This window comes from Takifugu rubripes, chromosome 12 (assembly GCF_901000725.2).
Source record: "Takifugu rubripes chromosome 12, fTakRub1.2, whole genome shotgun sequence".
Classification (NCBI taxonomy): domain Eukaryota; kingdom Metazoa; phylum Chordata; class Actinopteri; order Tetraodontiformes; family Tetraodontidae; genus Takifugu; species Takifugu rubripes.
In genome coordinates this window covers 11,587,375-11,613,284 of record NC_042296.1, presented here as the reverse complement: position 1 = coordinate 11,613,284, position 25,910 = coordinate 11,587,375, and the positions used below count along the sequence as shown (strand labels likewise).

Genomic DNA, 25,910 nt, shown 5'->3' with positions numbered 1-25,910 from the left:
TTCCTCAAACCCATCGGCGACCCAACAGACTGATAATGTCTGAAAGAGCCAACGAAGGTTTCATTGTCGTCATTCATCCACTTCAAAAAACCTCCAGAACGTTATTAAACCCAACTTCTGACTTTGATAAACCGTCTATATTTAGTGTGAAAGCTTCCCGAGTTAGAAATGTGACTTTTGATGCTTTTTTTACCTGTCTGAGCAGAAAAAGAGCCCCGAGTGCGTTCGGATCTATTTTTGTGCAGCCTCAACAGCTTCATTGTGGATGATTTTAAACGGAGACAAACAGGCAGAATATCTGCTCATCTTCTCTGGCCGAGCGCATCGTGCACGCACGCACGCTTCCTTTCCCGCTTTCTCCGCCGCCTCAATCACCCCCTGCTCTAACCCAATAACTGCCCTGACCCAAATCCACCCTGGCTTATAACCCCTTTAGAACCGCGTGTTTTCCGACTCATTGTTGGGTTTGTTGCGGGCATCCGAAGAAGACGTCTTACTGCCCGTCAGGAAATATCCGAACATAAAGGATTCCGGTCACCCAACAGGAGGCTCCTCTGTACTCTGGACTTCAAAGGTTCCATCTACGAGTAACCATGGTTATCTCTGAGGCTGCGTGGCTGTTTGCCCCTGTGTGCTCCGACTGCCCGCTGTCACGTCTGATTTGATGCACAGCGAGGAGGATAATGACAGGAAAGCAATTTCATGTAGCTGTGTGACCTTACAGGGGTATTACTGGCAAGAGAGAGCGGGGCAACAGAGGGAACCATGGGAAAGTTCTCAGAGGATTAAAACTACAGTCACATACAGGGCGTTTGGATGCTGAAGCCAAATTTTAAAAGACACGTGGAAAATTGGGTACGAGAGTGCAAATCGGGCTCAAGATGTTGGAGAGTCATCTCGTTTAGAGGAACATGAACGTGTAAACAAAGCACATGCTAATGAAAAACACTCGTTAGCTCACCAATAATGCTGCAAACGCGCGGCTTATTTTCCGTTGACATTGTTTGTCTACATTAAGTACATGCTAATTAGATTAGCCAGTTTCGGAGTGTTTCAGAGAATTTCCTCTTAGACCACCTCTTCCTTGTGGGGAGGGGCTCAACTGCACTAATGACCCTCAAAACGGCAACGATGGGGGCAGCTTGATGCCGGTATAGTTTTCTAATGGGAAAATGGTAAATGGTAGATCAAATAGCCAAACTAGCAGATTTAGATCTAGGATATCTCCTGAGGAATCACATTTAAGCCGTCAGTTTTAGCTACAGCTTTGTGTTCGTCTCTCCTGGAAAAAGGCCACGATAACAGGTCAAAGGTCATCAGGTGTGATGTCGTCACAGACAGAATGACTCGGTGGGCTCTTACCTTGCTCATGTGAAACTCCAGACGTCTCATGTATCGCTCAATGCTTTTGATTTGCTGCAGACAGACAGAGGGAGACGATAAGACAAGCCCTCATTGCCCCCTTTCAACCTTTTCCCAGTTCCTATTATATTATACACCAAACACCCCCCCAAAGGGGAGGTGACCCTCCTCTCTTGTCAGCTTACCTTGTCAAGGTCGTACAAAACTCCCTGGAGAGAGAAAACACACAGAATCACAGTCAGGGCAGAAAGTCAACGTAGCTGTCACCATTTTAACAACACGAGCTGTAGATTTCAGCATAAACAAACATTGTTGAGATGTGTGTGTGTGTGTGTGCGTGTGTGTGCATGTGCATGCCATCTAATTTTAATCACCAAGCGATATATGCAAAGTTAAACAATAAAATGATACGACCCGTCATTTTAAATAATTAACCAGGACCAGGATGTTTGTCAGACGCACGCTAACCGAGTCGCCGTTACTGAAGATTAATATTTACTAGACAGACGCTGGTTTATTTTTAGGCATCCTTTAACTAGGTGCAGCTTCTCACCAGGCGAGAGTTCCTCTTCATGTCCTTCATCAGAGACAGGAGTTTGTCCAGTTCTGTTTGATGAACTTCAAGATACTCGCTAAAAAAAAAAGAGAAACGGGCTTAAAAAGTCAGATCAGGGAAGCATTTAGCAGCTCCAGAAGATCACAGCGACATCAGCTCATCATCGCGTAGGGACGTTTATGTACGTAAAAGGAACCGATCGGCGTCGTTGAGCCCGGCCGGGCGACTTTAAGGCCTGTTTTACTCACTCGAGGCCTCGTTTGAGAGCGGCGTAAACCTCGTCCAGCCTCTTAGGCTGCGGCTCCCTGGAGCTGCTGCCTGCCTTGTGTCCTGACAGGTGGGGCTTCTTCGGCTTGGACTGAGGCTTCTTCTGCACCACCGTGTTCCCCATGAAGGAGTTGCACCTAAACACACAAACACAAGTCCATCTGTCATGATATTTAAGCCTTTTAAAGCTAATAAATCAGAGCGTGTGTTCCAATATCCATCTAAAACAAAGAAATAAAAAAAGAACCCTGGTCACATAAACTCAAGTATTATATATCCAGCATCGGGCCAGCGGCTGCCTGTAATAACAAAGCTTTTGATGAGACTTCTGGACCATTTCACAGCTTGGCCAACGTGCCCTCGAGCCAGAGTCAACATGAATTCACCTCCCCTGTCTGACGGAGGGGGCTCGCCATCATCTGGCAGCGACTCCGTCACACAGGACTGACAGATTTAGCCTAGATTTTATTCAAATGCATCAGCAAAGGCCAGCCAAACATGCATGTGTACACACACACACACACACACACACACACACAGTGTCTAGAAACACTCTCTAATGACCAGATGGGTGTGGAAACATCGTTAACTGTGACCACAAGCACGGCTCCTACTTCCTGCCTTTGACGGGTTTTCGGCTGCCTGTTGTGGAGGAAGTTAAAGTTTCAGTCACACTTGGAGAAGACAATGAAAATTCAATCCATTTTCTGCCCACCAGCCTCCAAAACATGATATTTCTCTTGAAAGCTCTTCTTTCTAGAGCAGAAGGCAGACACACATATACAATCATACATATTTTATACCAGTTGCTGTGAGCGAACTAAATTTCTAATAACAGTATAAGAAAATACACAAGTCGGGACTTTAATAAACAGGAAACTGACAAAAGAAGAACCAATTTAATTATTTGTGAATTTTTGGGAGCGCTAATATTCCCAATCCATCCCTGAGAAAATGAAACATAAATGAATTCCTGTTACTGTGGTTCACCATCACCTTTAATGCACAAATAAGCAGAAAATCGGTCAGATGAAGCTGAGAATTCTGCAGCGTTCTCGTTTCAAAGGCTGCCGCATCTCACAACGTCCCAATTTTAGGTCACGCTCCTCTGGCGCGCTCGTGCCCCACCCCCGCCGTTACAGCCCATCGTAAAATTAGCTGACAAATATCATCGCTGTTGACATAATGAAACGGATCCAGAGCCGCGATCGTGGCGTTGTTGAGCAAGTCGCAACGCGCGGCGTCTCGCCCGTGCCAGCAAACGCAGGAAGCCACCACGAATGTAGGGCGCCGCTGAACGAGAGCTGCGCACCCTTGGGGGTGGGGTGGGGGGGGGTCACGCAAGCTGTGGCGGCGATGGAGGGTCTCTGGGCGGAAACGGCAGATTAGACGCGTGGACCGTCCTTTGCTCTGTGACATGGGGAAGACGCCCGCTGGCCTCAGAAGCCTCGCCGCAGCTTCTCACCTCGCTCATTATCAGAGTGGCGACTCGTCAGTCGCCGTCATTCGCCCCCTCAGCCAATTACCCCATTTACAGTCCTCAAATAGGTCCTTCACAGCTGCATTTACTGAGGCAGAATAACCCAGAATATTATTGTTTGTATTGTTGTGCGGCGCGAATGGAGCGTTTACGTCATTGTATCACTGAGAAATGAAGGCAAATCAAGGCAGGAAACATGGAATTACCAGCTTTCCTGGCACTGAATGCAGAATAAATGATGGGAAACGAGCTTAAAATGGGCTTTCTGACAGTTCAGCAGACACACAACTGATGCCGGTTTTTCCAATTCTGGGGTGTTTTTAATTCAGCCGTGAGCCTGCTGATGTTTTTGGTCCTAAAGGACATTCTTTAAAAAAACATAGCGACTTTCCAGTGCTTTGAAAAACGTGTTAGACACAATCCAATATCAAATCTCTCCCACTCCGTCGGCGATTTCCATAAACCCACCGTCAGGTGCCACCCAATAATCCTCTTTGTCTGCTGAGATTCCTGCTTACCGAGAGCGTCGCTCCTGCAGCGTGCTGAAGCCGGCGAAGGACTGACTCCGGATGATTCCGTTGGGGCCTCCGGGGGAGTGCGTCCCTGCCGCCATGATTTCTGGGACGCGTGACGACACACCTAAAAAGAAAAAAACAGAAAAGAAAGGCGACAGGTGTCAGCAGAGTTCACCGCCTGGATCCCAGCCGAGCGTGGTTAAACAAGCGGAAGACGGATGATCGGGCCCGGTCGTACATCATCCCTGCAACAAAGTGTCTTTTTGATCCGAGCGGAGAGTTAAATGAAGGTCAGGAGCAACGTGTCGCCACTCTGTCATCGCTCAGCTGCCAAACATACCTCCGCTGTAGCAGTTTCATGCGTTTCTTTCTCCAGGGACACAACTGGTGTCACTTCTCTTTGCCTGAATTGTGTACTCGGTGAATAGTTCCCACCTAAGCTAAAGGTACGAGACCCGATCCATCTGGCTGACAGGTTTTAACAACTCGCATATGTTACAAGCGCAAGTCGTGACATTTCTGAGGACGGGGCCACGGAGCCGCTGCAGCTTTTGAATTTATTCGGAATAAATTCACGGAACCTGATTCAGACTGCCCGGTTACATAACTGGTTTAGACGGGCGTTTATATTTAGCAGCAGGAGCCCGTCGGGCTTGGAACCGTCGGAAACGCTGAAGATGTGAAGCAGCACATCTCGTTTGTAAAGCCAGAAATAGACAGAATTTCAGGTCATGGTGTCAGAAAAAGACGGAGCAGAGAAAAAGAGGAGGCGAGAATCTACTGATATTGCTTAATGGGGCTAGCTGAGGTAGCTTTAGCAGGCGAGCACGACACCTTAAAGGGCAGTTCAGGGAGGTATCCAAGCCAAGATTCTTCATGTTATGCAGATTAGACGGCTTAATGTCTGTTTCAATCGTTAAATTTAGTGGTGCAGACTTATCACGAGTCCCAGCAGGAGTCCAGATCTGTCAGCGGTGTCATGTTGGTCACGGCTCCAATCACTGCCAGGGATGAAAATCTGATGACACTCAGTGTTGCTGCCACGAAAACGAATGACAGCGAGTGCGTTTACGTCTCTAAATCCAGATCATTTCCCGTTTCTGAGCTTTAAACGCAGAATAACGACAAATAAAAAGAGTGAAATTGCTCAGCAAAGGCGGCGAAAAGCCGGAGTTTAAGGGTTAATTTCAGATTAAAACTGTCAGAATATGCAAACCAGACTAAAACGAAGGAAAACCGGGAATGTTCGGACCCTAAAGTTCGACTCAACACAAACAACAAAGATCCAGCGTGACAAACATCGACTCTTCCTCTGAACCTGCTGCATTAGCAAACAATCGAAGCCGGTTTCATCCGGTTTGCTCCTTGGATCAGCTTTTTTCCACTCATCCATCATCAGTCCACACACACACACACACACACACACACACACACACACACACACACCTTAGTGCTGTGATTGGACAGCCCCTCCTTTAGTCTGAATGGCAGAAAAAGGACACAAAGACCCAGAAAAGATCCAGATTCTTCTTTAAATCGGAACAACATTCAATCAGCCTGATGTTTGCATTAACAATTTAGTTTGGAAGAAGCTGCGCTGGTTGCCTTGACAACATCTGACTTAAACTCTTGTTGACAGACTTTAATAAGGAACTGTAAACTGCTTCAGGGCTACAGATTCACTATTGCAGCAGTTCACCAACAACATCAACATTTTATCATTTCCAGAACTCCATCGGGAGTCCAATTACCTAAAAACTAAAGTAAAGTGGATAAAGACAGATAAATGGGGAAAATGTGTTGCTTTTAAACCAAAGAGGCAACACAGGACTGGGCCTGTTGTTGATGGATGGATCAGCTCAGAACTGGAACAGTCTGGCTTAAAGTCTCTACGAGGAAGGACAAGAGTGTTAAGCCGGCCGAGGCTGGAAGCGCCTCAAACAAAAGAAGAGGAATTCTAGCCAGTTGCCTGCCTGGTTGTGTGGCAGGCTGTTCCACCTGCTGGTGGAAGGAACCAACACCGCGACTGAACACCAACCCAGTCCGAAGAACCACAAAACAACCTCCACCTCAAGGTGAATCACCTCCACAGCTGGAACTTAAAGAGCACCCGATCAATTCTACTTTATTTAATTCTGGGGTCCGTTCTGGTCTCTGGACGTTCGACGGGACCGAACGCTTCCCTCCTTTTTGTCTTCCTGACTTTCTGACTCACTCTTCTAACAGAAGAACAGTGGGAGGCAGATGATGGCACCATTTGTTACCTAAGACTCCCAGTATAGTCCCAGAACAGACTGGACCGCTCCCTGAAGCAACACCAGCAAATATTCAGCTTCGAGCCCTTCTGTCAATTACCAACATTATCAGAATAAACCTGATAAACTTTGATCAGGGAAAGCTGCTTCATATCAGCGCTACGCAGCGTGCTCGCTAAAATCTAATACTGCTCAGCAGAGACGTGTGAAATGACCCCCCCACATCCATTTATCAACCGCCGCCCCCCCACAGGAACAGAACTAATATCTTCTTTTTAATATTTGTTCTGCAGAAGCTGCTGCTGACGGTTTGATTCCGGCTTTCCTCTCTGAAACGATGGATTCGAGTGACGCATCTGTTTTTTTTTAACCATTTACGGCATTTTCTTTCTTAAAGATCAAGTTTCTGTACTCAAGTACAGACTGAAAGAGCTTCCCAAAACCTCTGCGGGCCTTAGCAGAGCCCCACAAACCCGTTTGGACGGACGCCATCGTAGACGGACCCCCCCAAAAAATAACCCCATCCCCACAAAAGCCGCGATCCGCTGCAGAATCATGAGAAGCTCTCCGCTGCGCCTCATAGCGTCGCCTTTCATCGTGCGAAGAGGCCTCGCTGGGAGCAACAATGCGGACTCGCAGCACGCTCTGGTTGGGTGCCAGTCGGCGACCTTGCTGGATTCAGCTGCCAGTCAGCCCATTCAGCGGCGTTCCCGCCCGTTGGCGCTCTCACGCCAGCAGCCTTAAATGCCCTTGAGGAGGTGAGGGTCCCTTTCCTTTGTGAGCCTTCCTCCCATCAGTATGCTGTGCGAGCAGGGGGGACGAGTTTTGAGGACGGACACCTGATGTCCTCTCAATTGGCTGTCCGCTCATTAACATTCAGGACCGTCAGTCGCAGGAAAAATCAAGAAAAAGTCATAATAATGACGGTTTCACGAGCAGGTTTCTAAATCAGTGATTTGACGCAGATAACTGGCGCTCAGACACACTAATAAAAGTACTGATTTTAAAATAATCGAAATTAATGGAATGATTTGAGTGGATCTGGTCCTTCCTCTTTGCCCCCTCAGCACGAGTTGTGTTCACGCCTGCTGGGACACTTAGATTCTTATCTTCTGAGCGAAAACAGACCAAACCAAGTCATCATAACCAGACTTCTCTAATGAGTGGTCAGAGTTGAATATTTAGATACAGAAAAATATCAAAAATAATGCGAGACTGGCTGCCCCCTATGGGCTGAATCGGGTCATTGCGACCGAATTTTGCTGTCGGCTGAGCTGGAGGCCGACGACGTTTTGGAGGCAGCTTTCGTCAGTCACCACCAATGTTGCCCCCTCCTATCAAAACCACCCTCCCCCCCCAGACTGTGGCGAGTAGGTTGGATTTAGAGAGACAAAGTGAGTGTTGAGTAGGTAGTTATAACAGCGTAAAATTAGATTTGGCTGGACGTATCTTAACCCCTCCAGGAGCCCCGGCCATAATCAAGGCTTTAGGGGTTTAGTAACTCTTTAAATCTGCTCCCTGATTCAGTGAGCTGCTATCACTGAATTCAGATTTTGAGGTATTTTGATTTTTTATTCCAGATTTCTCCTCACAAGGTCACCAGCATCTTCTCAATAGCTGCATAACTCATCTTAACAGCTTCTGTTTTTCATTTTGTTCCCCTCAACCTCCCCCTCATCCTTTATTTTAGTGTTCTGTATAACGACCCAAAGATGTTGCTCAGAGGATTTTTTAACAGCATAAACGATATTTGAAGTTTCTTTTTTCAACGGGGTTTCCAGCAATTACAAAAAAAATATATAAACAAAAACCCCAAAATGCTGCAAGTGATCATTTCTACATAATCACGGCTTCTTCTCCAAAGTCTTTATACCAAAATTACCTTCAGTCATTCTGACATGTCAGCAGTGCAAAAACACACTCATCCTTTGCTTACAGTGCCACTTGACTGGCCTCTTTCATTCAATACCTCTAATTTAAAACACACACACACACGTACTCTTCAAAGTGCGGTTGCACCAATTTTCAGGCGAGCACGAGTGTGTGCAGAAACCAGTCGACGGTGTAAATTAACAACAGGAGCTCCTTATTGCCGGTATAAATTAGCCTCACCATGGCAACAGCAGACAAAAAGGGATGAAATGTGTTACATAAAACAATGGTTATGAGCCAACTGCCAAGAAGTAGGACACGCGTCCTCCTGTTACAGGGCACCAGGCTCCTCACGCACTCGCCTTTGGCTCTTTTGCAGATGTTGCATCAAATGCGTCCACAAAGCCTGACTAAAATAAGGTAAAGATCCGGGCTGATGATGGCGGCTCCGACGGCAGGAGGAGAAGCAGCGTTCTGCTTTACAAGATGTGAATTACAGGGCTTCACCTGGGAGATTACAGCAATGATCGCGCACCTGCAGATCACCGGAAACGAACGGACGGACGTGCCCCAGCACGTCCTGCAGGCTGCAAAAGCAACTATTAATGCTGCTCAGTGAGCCTGAGCCCTGTTTGTGAAGAGTTGCTGCTGAGGAGGAGGAGGAGCAGGAGGAGTGCTGGTGCACTTTGATAAGCCACCCCAGACCCAAGACTCACTTGTCTCCTTCTAATCCCATGATCCTGAATAGAGAACAAGCTCAACTGTCTCTAGGCTCCATCTTGGTTCCTCTCCTCAACAGGGTCATGGAGCGGCAGTTCCAGTAAAACAGCCCAGACTGTCCTCTTCTGAGCTTCCTCTTCAGCTCCTCAGGGAGAACACCAAGTAATCCCTCCATTATGTCCTGGGTCTGCCTCGGGGTCTCCCGCTGGCTGGACATGCCTAAAAACCCCTCCCCAGGGAAGCATCTGTGTTACACCCTGACGCCTGACCTGCCTTAACTGGCTCCTTAGACAGAGGAAATTCATAGAGATGCAAGACTCCCACTGGAATATCTGGAAATTCAAACCCCTCACGACACAGACGGGGTTAATTCCATGATGGGAATTAGGAGGAAAAGATTCATTTTTAGATGAAAGTCAGCTGTAATCTGACTTTCTCATAAAATCCATTCATTGTTTGACCACATCTTGAGGGGAAAATCAAAAGTCCTTCCAGAGAAAGTAGGTCTAAAAAGACAAATATTGACAAGCAGTCCTTTGTCTCTGAAAGCTGTGATTCTACATCATCAGATCACGAAAATATCATGAGGGCCTTTAAGGCACATCGAGTCGGGTCATGTTAGTTGCTCGTTCAAGGCAGAGAAACGTCCCAATGTTAGCAAAAAAACATGGAAAAAGTGAAACATTAAGAGGTTTAACACGGGGACGGATCAGCCGGCTTTACATACATTTTCAGCTCCCAGAAACGTCTCTTCGTCTTGATTCAGGTAAAGCCGAACTAATTACGCTCACAGAGCTCTTAAAATCCATTACACGCGCCAAATAGCCAAATTTAAAAGTTAACAATACCTGATAAGGTGCTTGATTTTACCAAACCACCTGGAAGGTGAACTCTATTTTTCTTTTCCAGTTTGAACATAAACATGAAAGTGGTACCAGCATGCATCAGGTTCCTCCGACAGCTTCAAACCTGAGAGCAGGAACTCCGTTACCACGGTGATTCACTGCCGCTCCGTCGCCTGCAGGATGATTGATGACATTCTTATGCTCTGACTAAACCACTTCTGACTTGTGGCTTCAGATCTCGCAGACGAAACACAAAGGAAACGTCGGACACTAGGAATTTGAAAACCACAGGTGTGACACCTCCAGTGCAGGACCGATCAAGAGCCTTTAAAACGGCCCCATGGAGCAGCATCAGCAGACGCCCGCTCCGGTCACCTGATGTCGGGGGGCGTGGCTGGGCGCCGGAGGGGGCGTGTTTGTTTTAGAAATAGGCCAAGCTCGCATCAAACTTGAGACGGGTCAGAAATGTCGCCTCCAAGCTTCGGGAAACTGATATGGATTTAACAACCAGCCCCGCTTTAGTTGCCCTCCCTTATTGTGGCGCAGAGCTGCAACAGACGCACAACAGACGCAGACGCACAACAGCCGCCAGCCTGGTCCAGACAAACTATTTTATCACCCAGCAAACATGTCTCGCACCAGCAGGTGCCCCGTTGCCGTGGTCCTTCCAGAAATATTCGAGGGCGGCTGCACAACCTCGCACGTGCCTGAGAGCGTTTGTAATTCCACTGCTCATGCTTCGCATTCAAATTACGGGGTCGTCGGCGCTCCCCGGGGGCGGCGCACGCGTGAGAAATTAAGGCCATGATACGGAGCGACGTTTAAAGGTGACGATGACAAGATTAACCGAGGCGGAAGTTTGGGCGGCTGCTGAAATCTCAGCAGCCGTGTAATCGCTTCTGAGGACTGTAAATCACACCAGTGGAAGCACAATCCAGATTAAAATAATCTTTTGAGTCCATTAGAGAGTTTTGGGACATTCTTCAGCGGGAAAGTGCAGATGAAAGACGGAAACGGACGTACAATGTCGCAACGTTCCTCCCGAGTGTCAACAACACCGACAAAGTCCTTAAACCCTGTCAGGCGGCGCCGAGACGACTTCATCGCCGGCTACGATGCCTCAAAACCAACACGATCCACATGCAGGGATTAGGCGCACATCCTTTAGCTGGAAAAACACAAGGACGTTTAACAGTTTGGAGAGCGAGCTCCACACTTCCTGCATTTCTCCGAATCGTCCAATATGCATGATTGAGTGTGACCACCTATGCAGCCAGGCAGGAATGCAGTTACCATACAAACAGGATCCTGCCGGTTATTTCAGCTCCATGTGTTATTTTTAGCAGCAAAGGGAAACATTCCTTTATGTGATACTATAAACTTGCCGTACGGATACGCGCGTTAGCGGTAAATGCTAACTCACAGCCATTTCTCCAGTCTTTAACTTTCCCACTGTTGTGTAACTCACATAAACAGAACGGATCAGCATCCATGCAGGTCCCACTGCTACAATGCAGCTGAGAAACACTCTAAAAGCTCTCTCGCCCACGCCTTTCCTCTTGCAAACTCCTCCGTGCCACTACAGCGACGTTCACAACAGAATAACAACCTACCCAACGGTAACAGCAGCAACGCACAGCGGGGGGTGGACGTGGTCAAAAACTGCTACAAACGGTTCGAGCTAGGCACAGAAATGAAGCCGAGGAACGCTCTGAAACGATCATTATGGCCACTGATGATGTGGGCTCAAGAACAGGTGAGGCCTGCTGTCCTGTCACCTGCTTTAGGAAGCAGAACATGATGTGATCAGAACGAGAACGCGAGCAGAGGGAGGACGGCGCCGCCCGACTTTCATACTCGCTTGAACCCAGACTCACATTCACTCTTCACACTTGTACTTTTTTATAATGGAAAACGTGGAAACGGGACCACAAAACAGAGGCTTGTTTTGTCTTTTGACTTTTACTGGTGAAATCTGAGCGTCTCAGCAGGCAGCTCTGACTTTTAAAGCCGGATCTTGTTGAGGGAGGAGACTTCAAAGCACCAGCGGTCATTACTCGCCAGAGGATGAAGCCAGATCATTCCTCGTCTTGCCTTCACGCCACCTCACTTTGTCTGACATCACAAAGTTCCGGGCCGCCGCCGCCCTGAGGCAGCTGTAGCGGGAACAGCTGATCAGAAAAGTTGCAAGTGTTTTTCTCTCAAAGAGCTACAAAGGTGCCTGGAACTCTTTGATCACAGGGCACAGACACGGCAACAGGAACCCCGGGAGGATGAAAAGTGAAAAACAAGAAGGAAATGTCAGAGATAACCACCACAGGAGCAGACGGAGGGGGCACCGAACCCGCAGCCTTGAGTACTCTCAGCAAACGAATCGGATTAGGAATCTCATTAAGAATCGGTAGAAAGAAAAATGCACCGAAACAGCATCAACGCACAGATTCAGTGCATCATCCAGCTGTTACTGCAGAGGCGGCACACAAATACCAAAACAGACAGATTATCAGCTTAGGACTCTAAAACGCTTATGGAAATCATAACAGTGTGGCAGCTGCTCTGAACACAAGCGTGTGTGTGTGTGTGTGTGATATCATGTGTCGCACACTTGCGCACCATGTCAAGTGTGCAGCAGGCACCGCGAGGAGTCCTCATCGCATGGTCGCACAATTAGTGGAGCATTAATGACTGTGCGTCCACACCCACACAGCAGATCTGCTCAGAGACAACCAGAAGGTCGCTGGTTCAATGTCCCACCCTTAGTCATAAATACCCCGTCTGTATCTCGGAGGAGAGAAGGGAGTTTGGGGGGGGTGGACAGATGGGAAGGGAGTGGAGATATGAAGGCGGGTGGAAGAAATGGGAGGAGCTAATGATGACAAAAAACAAACAAAACAACAAACAAAGGAAAAGCCGGCGCCAGTTCGACAGCAGCCGACACACACCGGCCGTAGCTGGAGCTCATTAGTGTATCAGCTGTGTGTAATTGCTCCACTTATCATTTGTCACGCGTCACCGCGCCTCTCTTGTGCACTCAGCAGGGATGAAACTCTCAGAAACAAGAGGCAAACGGGCCGATTCGCAGCACGGACGCACCTGGACTGGAGCCAAACGGGGGGCGGCGCTCCACCGGTCGCTGCCCAGGACTCAACCCGTGCAACGTGAACAGTATCAGCGCATCGACAGAGAGAGCAGCCAAACACAAGGAAAGAGCAGAAACAGCCCCCCCAACGTGTGAGTTACTGGGAAAAAAGACACAAATGTGGCTGAACTCAGGCTAGTTTGGAGTTTCAACCTTTATTGTAAAGCTCAGACTTTCCCCAGAGGGCTGTTCTTATAATAAACACACATACTTTTCTTGTCTCGCGTTTCCCGAACCTCTGAACCCCCCCCCCCCAACCTCGCCATCTACCCTGACCCAGTCTAACCCTCCACTCCCTATCTGCCCCTCCCTGAACATACCTCTTTACTCCAGCGGAATAACCCCGGCCCACCTTCTTAGCACCGGAAATTCCCAACACCCATAAAATAGCCCCCGCTCCCAAAATAAAGCGCTGCTCCAGGGACCAGACAATACAAGACATGTCAGGACAGGCAAGCAAAGCCAGACCACCCCGTCCACACAGGACGGGACACTCGGGTGTCACCATTAGTGCCCCGCTCAAACCTGCACGGTGACACGCGGGCGGTGTAAACACCCGTCCTCCACGTGTGTGAGCAGGACGACCCAGTTCCCACACAGGCAACATTAATGTTTCAAACCAAATCTACCTCGGAGCAGCTTTGGGTCGGTCTCAGACAGAGGGGGCGGTTAAATTTGGAACCCCGGATGATGGAAACTCAGCCGGCGACTTTAATTTATTATTCAAGACCTCCCCCCCCCCCTCGTCGCTTAACTCGGGCCGCGTCCTTAAAAACGTTAAAAATAAGTTCTGAACGCTGGAAGCAGGCGCTCCTCCTGAGAGAAGGCCTGAAACTTCCCCATCCAAACCGCACCGACGCTCGCAGATGGAAAGACATATGCGTGTGCACGTACCACCCACAAAGAAGCACGCGGGGGTGTTCTTCAGGGGAGGAGAAGTTGATTCGCTCTGAACATGCGATATCAACAACTATGGGCTGGTCCGGCTAAAAACATAAATAACTCGCCGCCTCTCGCGCGCCAAAGGCGAAATGTCCCACGAATTTGGCTTAACTTGCTTTAATTACTGTAATTCTATATATTTGTCACTCAGGGAAGCTGTGATCATCTGTCCAAAACCATCCATTTGTTCTGCTCCCCGACCAGCAGCTCGCTCAAAATGTGGCCGAGCCGGGCTGAAAACATAAAAGGGAGCCGGACGAGCTCGTGACCTCAGGGTCAAGAGCCTCGAACGCAAAAATGTTCATTTTCTTGAGTCTCGTTTTTTTTTTTTGAACGAAAGTTGACGGATGTCTGGACTTTGTACGCCCGGTGGCGTTTTAGTCCCGACAGAGACTCCGACCTTCTTTACAAAAGGAATTTCTACTGAAATTCTGTGTTTTAGCAATAAAAAGACGCTGGGTTCCCTCCAAAGTGCACAGTCATAATTCCTTTAATGAGGCTTCACAGAAAAAGGAGAGGAAATGAGTGTGTGTGGGGGGGGGTGAGAGAGTGAAAGCAGGGAGCAGATGCCAGGAAGGCAAAGCCAGCTGGGGCTAAAGAAGTAAGCTGAGGGAGACAGACAATGGTCTCGTACCCTCGTCGGCCCTCGACTCGGGGCCCCGCTCACACGGCTTCGCCGGAGCCCAAACGGGCCGGCGAGGAATCAAAGTATTTCCACCAACCCAAATCAAAGCCAGCCTGGCGTTGTGCTGGGGGAGCGTTCGGCCTTTTCTAGCCCCTTCTGCTGTCAGAACGAGGAAATGAACAGTTGTTCCTGCACAGAACATCCCAGTGTTTTGACTCCAGTGTTTCTCTTCACCAACATGGAGGCCGGGCCGCTGATAAGGACATCTGACACAGTTCCCCGGTCCTTTTCAAACCAAAACAGCATCAGAAAAGCCACATTCCCAGATATATTAAGCTGGAATATTCACTTCCAGCTTTTTTCCCCATATCTGTATCTATTGTAGCACCAATAACCCAGGGTTGGCATATTTGCACTAACTAATCATCCCACCTCTGGAATGTCTTATTTGCACCTTCATTGTTCTTCACACTGTCTGACACTCCTTCTGTACATAATTTTAATTTCTGTATATACTGTACAATGTACATAGCAATGTACATAATATAAGAGTCTTTTTATTTTTATCTTTTAGTACTTTTCTGTATTGTACACCACGGGCTACCGCTGTCACGTGCAATTTCCCCGATGTGGGATCAATAAAGTTTTTTATCCTTATCTACCTGCTCAGGTTCGGTGACGGGGTATCAGGGTGCACCAGCTGATGCCCTTTGACCTCCATCCTTCAAACGTGAAGGAGCGTTTTTGAAATCGCTGACCTAATTCAGTCACGCTTGGTGTGCACTCGTGCGTTCACATATCTGCAGGACCCCGCAAAATGACCCGCAGGGTCCGACATCTCCCTACAGACCGCAGATTCGGGTTTTTTTCTTCGTCCTCACAGTAAAAATGGTCCAATTACTATTTTAAAAAAACAGAACTGCGCGATATAATGAACCATATGATGGCGTGAACAATATGTTAATGCGCGTTTATGAAACAATGAGTTGCAGCCTCGGAGAGATCACGCGTGATCCACTAACCCACTGCCCCGGAGAAAAGACCCCCCCACCCCCCACCTCCCCACACGCACGCACACGCACATACACTAGAGAAACACAATTTCCTCTGTTTCTACCCGAAAAAAAGACACGCTCGATGGTTCAGCCTACCTCAAAGTTCACAAAGAGCGGCTCCTCAGCGGCGTCCGTGCGCGTCTACCTGCATCCATGCGTAAACGGAAGGACCGGAGCGTGTTCACTTTCAACGCGGCCGCCGAGCGAGACGCGGATTAAAAACACTATTGATTAAAAAGCCACGGAAGAAGCGACGCCCCGCAGGAAGCAGCAGCCGCGTCCGACCTCCGTGTGCGGGTGAGAAGCGAAGCGGCGGCCGTCAGAGCAAACACTGAGCCCCCTCACGCACATTCCAGTTTGTGTTTGCTGCGCTCCTCCTGAACAACGGCCGGCCAATGAGAGGAGGAGGATGTGATCGGGGGGCGGCACCAGTGTGCGTGCGTGCGTGCGTGCGTGTTGAGGACCTTTTCAAGCAGAAAAAAAGAACATTAATCAGGAAGGGATCGATTGTTCCTCCGGGGGGGTCCTGACTTGGTAGAATGAGATATGTGAGGACCGGTTCAGGTTTAGAAACACGAGGGAAATGTTACTGTATTTAAAGTCGGGGTCGATTGTCGTCAGAGCATCGGGAACTTCCACATCTGAACAATCGGTTTATTTCGTTGGGTCTTTTGTAGCTTCTGACGGACACAGAAATCCTTGTGTGCAACTTCATGAGCGTTATGGACGCACGATCAGGTCCTTCATGTACAGTCTGCTGCGCAGTGCACAATGGAAACCTGGAGGGTGATGTGGTGACACACACACACACACACACACACACACTGTGCAGACTGTGGGAGGTGAGGGATGGCCAATAATAGCCTGACAACACCCCCATTTTCCGCCTAATCTTCTCATGAATTCTTTTTTTTTTTCACTTTTCCTGAGTTATTGATTTTTGCCTTGTGTTTATTTGTTAAATATTTAGTCTTGATGCTCACAGGACAGCCAGAGGAGCTTTGAGGAGCTTTGGAAGCGTCTCATAAATCAAACCTTCTGATGGCAGCGCTAAGCAGCCTCAGCCGATGGTGGTCTGATCGCACCCAAACACACCTCCGAACGTACGCTGACCTTCTGAACTGTACATTCCAGAGGTAGAGACGCCGATAAAAGTGCTGCAGCCATGACGACCGTGCAAAAACAAACCATCCCCATAGATGTTCTCGAGATTTGACAATATTTGGGCAATTATATGCAGCTTTTACAAATGTATAGCTAGAAAAAAAAGAGCTTTGAGACAGAGAACGGTGCTGTGCAGCCACCGTGCACAGAGCAACTCCTCCTCAGGAGCACCTGTCAGCATAATCACCCTCCATAAGTGGATGTGCTGTTCCGCCGAGTCCATACAAATCTCATTCTTCTCGCCGTGCCAAGAAGGAAGGGGCAGAAAACCGCGTGTCTCTTTTAATTTAGTCGGTTTGTAAGAGGTGCAGTGGTTTAAACGGACGCGCTGATGTGATTAAAGAGGGGGGGGGGTTAGTTAGGAAGGGGAAGAGTTCCTTTATGCTTCTGGACGTAATACTAAAAACATGCGACGGTAAATGACATTCATACACTCACAGATGAGGTTTTAATCGGTGCGGAGGTGAGACAGGTTGTCCTGCTGTCCAAGATCAAGAAAGGTGGAGATCGAGGTGATTCCAGCTGGAAGCAGCTCCAGTTCATTCAGAGAAGGTAAAAGAAGAAAGGCAAAGAACTCCGCTTGGCCGACCTCTCGCCTTAATACAAAGGGTACTCTTGGTTCCAGGAACTCTCCTGCAGCTCCCGGGGTGAGGAAGCTCCTGTAAAAGCTGCGAAGACCACCTCGTTCAGCGCTCAGCTCGCCGTCCTTCTGCTCTTTCAGAGTTCAAATGGCAAAAAGCACCAATATTTCCAGACCGATTTGTGTTTCCAGCCGTCTTTTCTCCGTTTGTTTCATCCTGAAAGGCTGGAAATGGAGCTCTGTGGGGTTTTCACGAGCCCCTCAGCTGGCACTAACACAACCCCCCCCGCACGCACGCACACACACACGCGCACGCACACACACACACACACACACTGCTGGACGTGCAGCTGCTGAACAGATCTGCCTGTAATTACGGCTGTCATCGGCCACCTCTGACTAGCAGCTATATTTACAGAAGAGACGGCGCTCATGCTACAGTCAAAATACAACACGGCATGAAAAAGACCAGGCACACACACAAACTCACACACAGATACAGCAAATAAGCAGCTATTTATAGCAAATCATAGCAACAGGTAATTTGACACGGGGTTAATCCACTCTAATCCTCTAAAGAATCCTTAAAGGAAGTATAAATATTCACACGGCCTCCTCGTCCTTATAGTTTTCAGACTTTAATTGAAAGTTCTGTGTCGGAAAGCGGATGGACAACACAATACTCCCCCTGTTCCCATCCTGACCTCTTCAGAGCGACAGCCAACTGTTCGATGGACCCAGCACATTAGCTCGGTTAGCGAGGACAGGAGGCTTTCACAGACTCTTCCTGGACAACCCCCCCATCCCCCAGGAGACCGGCACCAACCACCTTCTGTCACTCTTTCTCGCCTCAGTCGTTCTGACCTGTTTTCACTTTCAAAACATCTCTCCTTTCTCCCTCAACTTCTCCTCGTCTCTGCCTGACAAAGGAACCAGCAAAGCTGGGGGGGGGGGCAAAGAAGGTTGAGGCTGAGGGGAGTCCAGACACGGCCGTCTGGGACCAGGAACCTCGGTGCTGCCGCAGACATCTGACTAGTGCGACGGGAGTAAACAAAGGTAAACAAACCGCCGCCGCATCACGTGGCTTTAGCAGAACGCAGCGCTTGAAATCTTGAGTAGCTGCGGGAAATAAAAGCAGTTTGGGGTCTTTTGGCAAAAGTAGGTCAGCGGAGGCAACAGTCGGGAGCAGGAAGAGGCAGTTGGGGCAGTTGTCGCTACAGTTGGTCCCCTCGGGTCACAGCGAGTCACTACAGCGTCGCCATCGCCGTTCATGGCTGCTAACAGAGGCGACAATCGTGGTCGGACAGCAGAGGTGCACGTGTAGGTGCCAGCTAGTGCACGAGGACGAAGAACAATACGATACGCGTGGGAGTGCGTTTGCAGAGGCGCGAGATGGCGCCCGTGCGAGTCGGATCTACATGGGCCTATAGAGAGGAAGATCTGGCATTTAAGGGGAGGAGCTAATAGAAATGTGACATATGAGCTGGCAGAAGCCGTTCTCTATTCATCTCATCCCTTTATTTTCAATCGGAGTCTGATTTATATTTTACTGCTTGAACCTTTTGACGCAGCCTGGAGCAACGCACACGTGCAAACACTATAAAACACATTAAACACTTAACTCTATTCAGGGTTAGGCGTCAGCTCATCCTGAAACACGGCCAACACCCGCCCCCCAGGGGGTTTATTCACATCTCTAAATCAGCCCTGACGTTGGATGAATGATTGACGTGTCGCTCGTGTAATTGGTAAGAAAAGGAGGCGTAAAAGTGCCGATTGATGCTAAAAACATTCAGGAAACCCATATTTTAAGCCTAAAAACCCATTAAAACGTACGAGATGGGGGGAGGTGGGGCGGATCGTCAAAGACTCTTTAGTAGCCGCTTTGTTCAAGAGGACGTCGCAGAATGAGCAGCGCCCGAAATCAGGCGGCAATTAAAGTCCCTTTGGCCACCAGATGACCAAGGCGTGGATGACCAATCACGGGGACAGAGAGCTGTTCATCTCAACCCGCCACAACATGGATTATCCTTGATCCATATTCTGCCCTTTAAGCTTGGTTAACTCAGATGGTTCCCTAACAAGCGAGCACAGTTTTCAACGGCTAAAACCCCTGAATCAGTGTGAAGGCGGCAGTGATTCAGAGGTGCAGATCCCTGCAGTGGAGGGAAATGTCATTTGTGGTACTCACAGCAGTGGCAAATGGCATTTACAGAGGGACAAATGTGCTCGTTACAGCCAAATCAACATCTTTTGCCGAATAAAACGTGTAAAAATAAAAGCTCGGGTCGTCATTGTCCGCTGCAGCTAGTTTATCCACAATTTAGGTGCAAAAAGGACAAGAAACACTATTTTTATTACAGTAACACTGAGGACAGGGTTTTTAATTCATCATATAACACGACTGAGCACGATGACACAATCTTCAGAAAAAAAAATAGGCCAGTGTTATAGAGTGCATACAGTAGGCGGCGCAACATTAGCGCTCCTCAGTTCTGCCTACATTCAAAACCTAAATGAATCGGAGGACTGCGACTGGCTTTGGTTGCCAGGGAGAATCAGCTGGCTGCGTACCTTCTGGCGGCGATGTTCAAAGCAAACGTCAGATTACCGCCGGTGACGCTCAGCCAGAAGTGGGTCAGCGGACACATTAACATACATTGCTCAGAGAAGGCTGAGAAATCTGAATACGTCCTCACAGCGCAGCCTAAATGCACCTTTGAGTCCATAAACACACACACGACGAGCAACGGAGCATTTCTGATGATGTACGTCAGAGCATTATTGGCACACTGGCAGTGTGTGATCATAAATAATCCTCTGGTTTCCCTCAGACAGAATGTGGCTAAACACACGGTAGGTTTGCGGTGCGGACGGACCTCCTTGTGGTAGCTAAAAATATCTGCCTGTACAGTAGAACGCCCACACCTCACACAGTGTAAAAGTTCCACAAAAATCGGGGAATTTCTAGAGGTGCACGGTTAGCACCCGACGTGCACTGACACAACCCCCCCCACCCCTTCTACTATCATCCTAACCCCACAAAGCTACCTGGCCTTGAGCAGCCGTCCTGTTAGCCCACGCGTGCGCTTGACCCCTGGCGAACCTACCGTCCTCGTAGAAGACATCCTCCGCTTCCTCGCGCAACATCTCGTCCAGGTCGTCCCTCGCAATGTCGGTTACAGCCATGACTCCCCCTCGTCTCCTCCTCCCTGGGACGACTAATCGCAGATTCAGAGAGAGCGAATGGGCTGTAAAACTGAATCAGCGCTGGCTCGGCCTCTTCGCTCCGGGCGACAGTCCGATCACCGGCCGGCTCCTCGCTGGAATGGCACAGGGCTGAGCTCTCCGCACGAGGGACGGGGCGCGCGAGTAGGACAGCGTCTGAGTATCAGGTGAACTCTGTACCTCCGTGCACGTGTGGGTGAGTGGGCGGGGGAGAGGGAGGACTCCCAGTGACCTTCGCCAAGTTTCAGCAACAGCGCTCGTTTCGTAACATCCTGTACTGAGCTCCAAGCTGAAGTGAGAGTGTGCTGTTTGGAGAGCACTTGTATGAGTAAGCCTGTGTGTGTGTGTGTGTGTGTGTGTGTGTGTGTGTGTGTGTGTGTGTGCTCAATGAGTCAGCTCGAGGCGTGTTGATTAACAAGAATAATTAGATTCTCCATCCTCAGCCAGCAAGGACACGCAGAGGTGTGAAAACGCGCTCCGCTGCGTGCACGGTACGCTAGACCTCCTGTGAGCTGCGACCCTGGTTCTGGTCCCATCCGTCCACGGCCCCGCGAGGAATCACCGATTGTCCACGATCTATTTTGAGGGGGCTTCAAAAGTGCCGATAGCGTCTGCTGTTATCTGCTGTTGGTGAAAGTCTCCATGGTGCCGGAGACACTGGAGCAAAACAAACGTCTCTGCTCCACAGACAGTGTGGGAGTCTGTGTTTGCATCTCTATTGTAATTACAGTTTTTACATTGGAGGCTTCTGCACCGATGGGGAGTCATGAAGGAAAACAAAAAAAAGGCGTCACCTTTTGAACAAGGCTGCATCCTGAAATGACCTTTTCCCACCTGGGTGGGCTCAGCGCCAACCCGAGGTTCAGAACTAGCTTATTTGGGTGCAACACCCAGCTAATATGCGTGACAGTCGGCGCTGCTGCTGCAGTTTTTGTGCAACCAGCACAGCGAAGGTTCAGCGTTTCTTCTTCCTGTTTTTTAAGCGCCAACATCCCCTCCTACACTCGTCTCCTCCCGACCTCTCATCTGATAACACGGACAGCAAAAGAGGATTCCTTCGTCCGACTGTGTCAGGTTTATCTGACTCGCACCCCCATCTGCACGAACCAGTTCTCCACCAAAATAGAAACGAGGCCTCGAATCAAATCATTATCGCTTTGCCTTCATGCTTCCTGTCCCCTGTCACTGCTTCCCTTTAAGGCCAACGCTCAGGGGAAGGAAGGCCCATTTTAAACCGTGGCTGGGCCACAGGAGCTGGATAAAATCGTTTCCATCAGCCGCTGCTGTGGCGTTGGGATGAGACGGACAGTGGGCGGGTCAGTACTGGCCCCCATGCTGGGGGTTGGAAGACACGGGAACAGAGTCAGAGCTTCAGAAGCCGTATTAAAGGCTCAGCCGATGCCGCCTTGCAGGTTTTAGCAACATCGTGTTCCTCTGCTTCGACCTTTCTCACCACAAGTGTGTGTTTTTTAAGTCCACACAAAAGAAGCCTTTCATGCTCACAGGACGCCGCTGATAGTGCAGCTGATAGAGGCATTCTCTCACTCAGCAAAGTTCCCCTTTCTGGCTCCTATTTGCTAATTATTACCCTTTTCAAAGTGAAATCAAGCCCGGCACCTCTGGGGCAATCGCGTCCTGATGGAAGTGAAGACGCCCAGAAGTAAGAGGAAATTACAGAATGACAACAATCAACTGTGAAACAGAAGCGAGGAGACCGCCGCTGGAAACACCAGCCTCACAATTCAAGCAGGAAGTTGTCCTGGCTCACGCCGCCGATGTTTGAGGGGTCAGACCTGGCGTGGCGTGATCCCTCACCCTCCGATGACCGTCGACGGGCTGGGGAACGTAAACGCACGGCGCGTATGCGCTCGTCACAAAGAGGAGCACAATCAGATCCGCTCGGCACAATGGCGCCGTGTGAATGGGGGGGGGGGTCACACAATGGCGCTCTTTGGCATCTGAGCCGAGCCAGATGACAGGAGGCTGAATGGAAGGATCGGGCCTCCTCCACCCCCACAACATACGTCACCACGCCGACCGTTACCGTGGAGTCAATATCAGCTCTCAGCAAAAAGATTGATAATATTTCGGGTGTTGGTAAGAATTCAGCCAGATGTAGAACGCTGAGGCAGAGCAGCTCAGTACTTGGCCCTGGTTCTTGGGTGAGGGGGCCAACGCCCCGCGGAACTGAAACCAAAAACAGAAATCTGAACATAAAAGACCAAAAAAAAGCAGTTTCGTTTACACCACAACTTTGTTTTAAAACAAAACAGTTGAGAACATGCAGCTGAAGGACCTTTAAATGGGGGGGGAAAGGGGGCGTTGGTGGCTCAGTCTGGAGGGGTTCTGGGTTCCATCGCACCGTGTGGACAAAAGTGGCAGGACACCTTCGGAGCACCACCGAGGTACCCTTGAGCAAGGTGAAGAACCCCTGGGAGAGGCTCCAGCACCCTCCCCCTGGCCCAAAAAGGGGTTTAGCGGTCAAGAAGGAGAAAAAAGAGCCAGAATTCCTGAGCTTTATCTTATTAAATCACGAGAGTTTTGCAGGGGGGGAGGGGTGGGGGGTGGGGGGGTGAGGGGGGGGGGGTAGTGAGGAGAAGTGAAAGTTGCTCGTGAGTAAAACTGCAACTACTGCCGCCGCCTCATTCCTCATCTTCTGTCCTTATTCCCACATCACTCGCTGCTTCTTCCTTTCACTCCGAGGAGGAGGACAAAATGGGATGATTGTGAAAGGGTGTCTGGTTGCCATGGTGACAATAATGAGGGCATTGCTTGGTAAATCCAATTGGCCACGGTGCGCTCTGATTCATTTGAGGTGCACGTGTTTGAGTTGGTGTGAGAGTGCTGTGACCAATGGAGTCTCACGCCTCCCCAAACACACACACACACACACACACACACACACACACACACACACACAGAAGCTAAGTTAGTTCAACAAAAAACAATGAAAAACATTAAAAAACAACTCTTAGTAAAACCAGTATGAACTGGTTTCATGTTCGTATCCCCCAACCATCGCTCAGACCACCACTGGTGGGATTTACCCCATCGGCCGGGTTAACGAGGCAGCAGCAAACCGCCACAACCGCCTTAAGAGCTGAGCACGCTTGGCAGAACCGGGTCGTGCACTTACTGTACGCGTACCGCCACCCTTTCACCTTTCCGGGCTTGTGCCACCTGCCTCTACAGTACATCATGGTGAGCAGTAATCCCAGCGAAGGCGCTCCGCTCCCAGCCAAACCTCCTTTTATGCTGCTACCCTTCCTATTGTGCGCTCTCCCCATCTCTTCCTGTTGCTATTGTGTTCTGTCCCTCTCTGTCCAACAATTGGATCATTTTCTCTCGCCCGTTCGCACTCTCGCCTCCCTGCGTGTCCCACAGAGCACGGGGGCCATCGGACAATGGCTGCGATACACGCGCTGCCCGCCAGCGGTGCAGACTGGCACCGCGGCGACGGCCCTGCTGCCGGGTTTACCTGGGGTTGGCCCCACCGTGCACGCTCTCAGGGACGACAAAACGATGCAAAGGTCATTGGTGCAGCGCGTTGTTGGACTGGTGGACTCATGCCGGGAATGAGGTGACTTCACTTTGCTCGACACGGTTGCATCACGTATGTTCGCTATGTGTCAACGATAGGATTTCCTATTCTGCACCTCCAACGGGGCAGATGAGGCGGGTCGCAGCAGGGTGGGGCAACATCTGCAAACCGCAGCTTCCTCTCCCACGCCACCCGGCACCTGCCGATCACCACGGGGGGAAGTTAACCTCCGCGGGCTGGAGAGCACGGGCCAGCGAAGCGTGGACGGCAGGGAAGTCGGCCTCGGGTTTGCGTGTTCTTGTGGCGGAACGTAGAACAAGAACGTAGAATCGTCACAAACATCTGGAGTCTGGAGATAAGAGTCAGAACAAAGAGGCAGGTTGAAGACGAAGAGGAAGGGAGGTGATTACAAGAGCGTTGCTCAAAAACAGGGTGGAGACGGGGAAGACAGGTTGGCTAATGGTGTGGAAACTAACATGAGCTGATGCTGCAGCTGCGCGTCTGCGTCCACTGAACTGCTGCGTGTCTGCGTCCACTGAAGTGCTGCGCGTCTGCGTCCACTGAACTGCTGCGCGTCTGCGTCCACTGAACTGCTGCGCGTCTGCGTCCACTGAACTGCTGCGCGTCTGCGTCCACTGAACTGCTGCGCGTCTGCGTCCACTGTACTGCTGCGCGTCTGCGTCCACTGAACTGCTGCGCGTCTGCGTCCACTGTACTGCTGCGCGTCTGCGTCCACTGTACTGCTGCGCGTCTGCGTCCACTGAAGTGCTGCGCGTCTGCGTCCACTGAACTGCTGCGCGTCTGCGTCCACTGAACTGCTGCGCGTCTGCGTCCACTGTACTGCTGCGCGTCTGCGTCCACTGAACTGCTGCGCGTCTGCGTCCACTGTACTGCTGCGCGTCTGCGTCCACTGTACTGCTGCGCGTCTGCGTCCACTGAACTGCTGCGCGTCTGCGTCCACTGAAGTGCTGCGCGTCTGCGTCCACTGAAGTGCTGCGCGTCTGCGTCCACTGTACTGCTGCGCGTCTGCGTCCACTGAACTGCTGCGCGTCTGCGTCCACTGAAGTGCTGCGCGTCTGCGTCCACTGTACTGCTGCGCGTCTGCGTCCACTGAAGTGCTGCGCGTCTGCGTCCACTGAACTGCTGCGCGTCTGCGTCCACTGTACTGCTGCGCCTCTGCGTCCACTGTACTGCTGCGCGTCTGCGTCCACTGAACTGCTGCGCCTCTGCGTCCACTGTACTGCTGCGCGTCTGCGTCCACTGTACTGCTGCGCCTCTGCGTCCACTGTACTGCTGCGCGTCTGCGTCCACTGAACTGCTGCGCGTCTGCGTTCAGGGGACACAGCAGCTCACTGGACGTGTTGCACATGTGGCTTTTACGCCCCGGTGGCTCAGACAGGCCGAGAGGAGAGCAGCTAAAACCCTGTGACAGATCCTCATCGAGCACCAGAGCTCTAAAAACGTGTGTGTGTGTGTGTGTGTGTGTGTGTGTGTGTGTGTGTGTGTGTGTGTGTGTGTGTGTGTGTGTGTGAGTCCTGTCTGGAGGACCAGCCTATGCTTGGTAACCACCATCACCTGGAGGATTTTATAAGTTACTGTTTTGGAACATGAGTCCTTAAATATCAAACATCCTGGCGTAAAGGTCCAAATATAAATTCTGGGTTTATAAAAGCAATTTTCCAGCGTATGAATATCTAAAGTGTTCACGGCCGACATCTGAATCAAGGTTATTGTGCCGAGCTCCTCCAAGCTGAGCCCAGTTGT

General features: G+C 50.0%; 1 protein-coding gene across 3 annotated transcripts in view; it reads right to left on the bottom strand.

Moving 5' to 3' along the window:
• The window catches only part of LOC101065529 (RHO family interacting cell polarization regulator 2), a 34,018-nt gene extending 10,201 nt beyond the window's left edge, over positions 1-23,817 (bottom strand). The window contains exons 1-6 of one of the 3 annotated variants that reach the window (XM_029845223.1): positions 23,742-23,817; positions 4,184-4,304; positions 2,167-2,322; positions 1,916-1,994; positions 1,548-1,571; positions 1,363-1,416 (exon numbers count right to left, since the gene is read on the bottom strand). In XM_029845223.1, coding sequence (XP_029701083.1) covers positions 1,363-1,416; positions 1,548-1,571; positions 1,916-1,994; positions 2,167-2,322; positions 4,184-4,304; positions 23,742-23,805 — 498 coding nt within the window. In that variant the 5' untranslated portion in view covers positions 23,806-23,817. Of the gene's footprint in view, positions 1-1,362; positions 1,417-1,547; positions 1,572-1,915; positions 1,995-2,166; positions 2,323-4,183; positions 4,305-15,729; positions 15,985-20,487; positions 20,783-23,741 lie in introns of those variants that run through there. The other 2 variants (XM_011609465.2, XM_011609466.2) reach the window with 2 other exon arrangements.
• Positions 23,818-25,910: the final 2,093 nt, after the last annotated feature.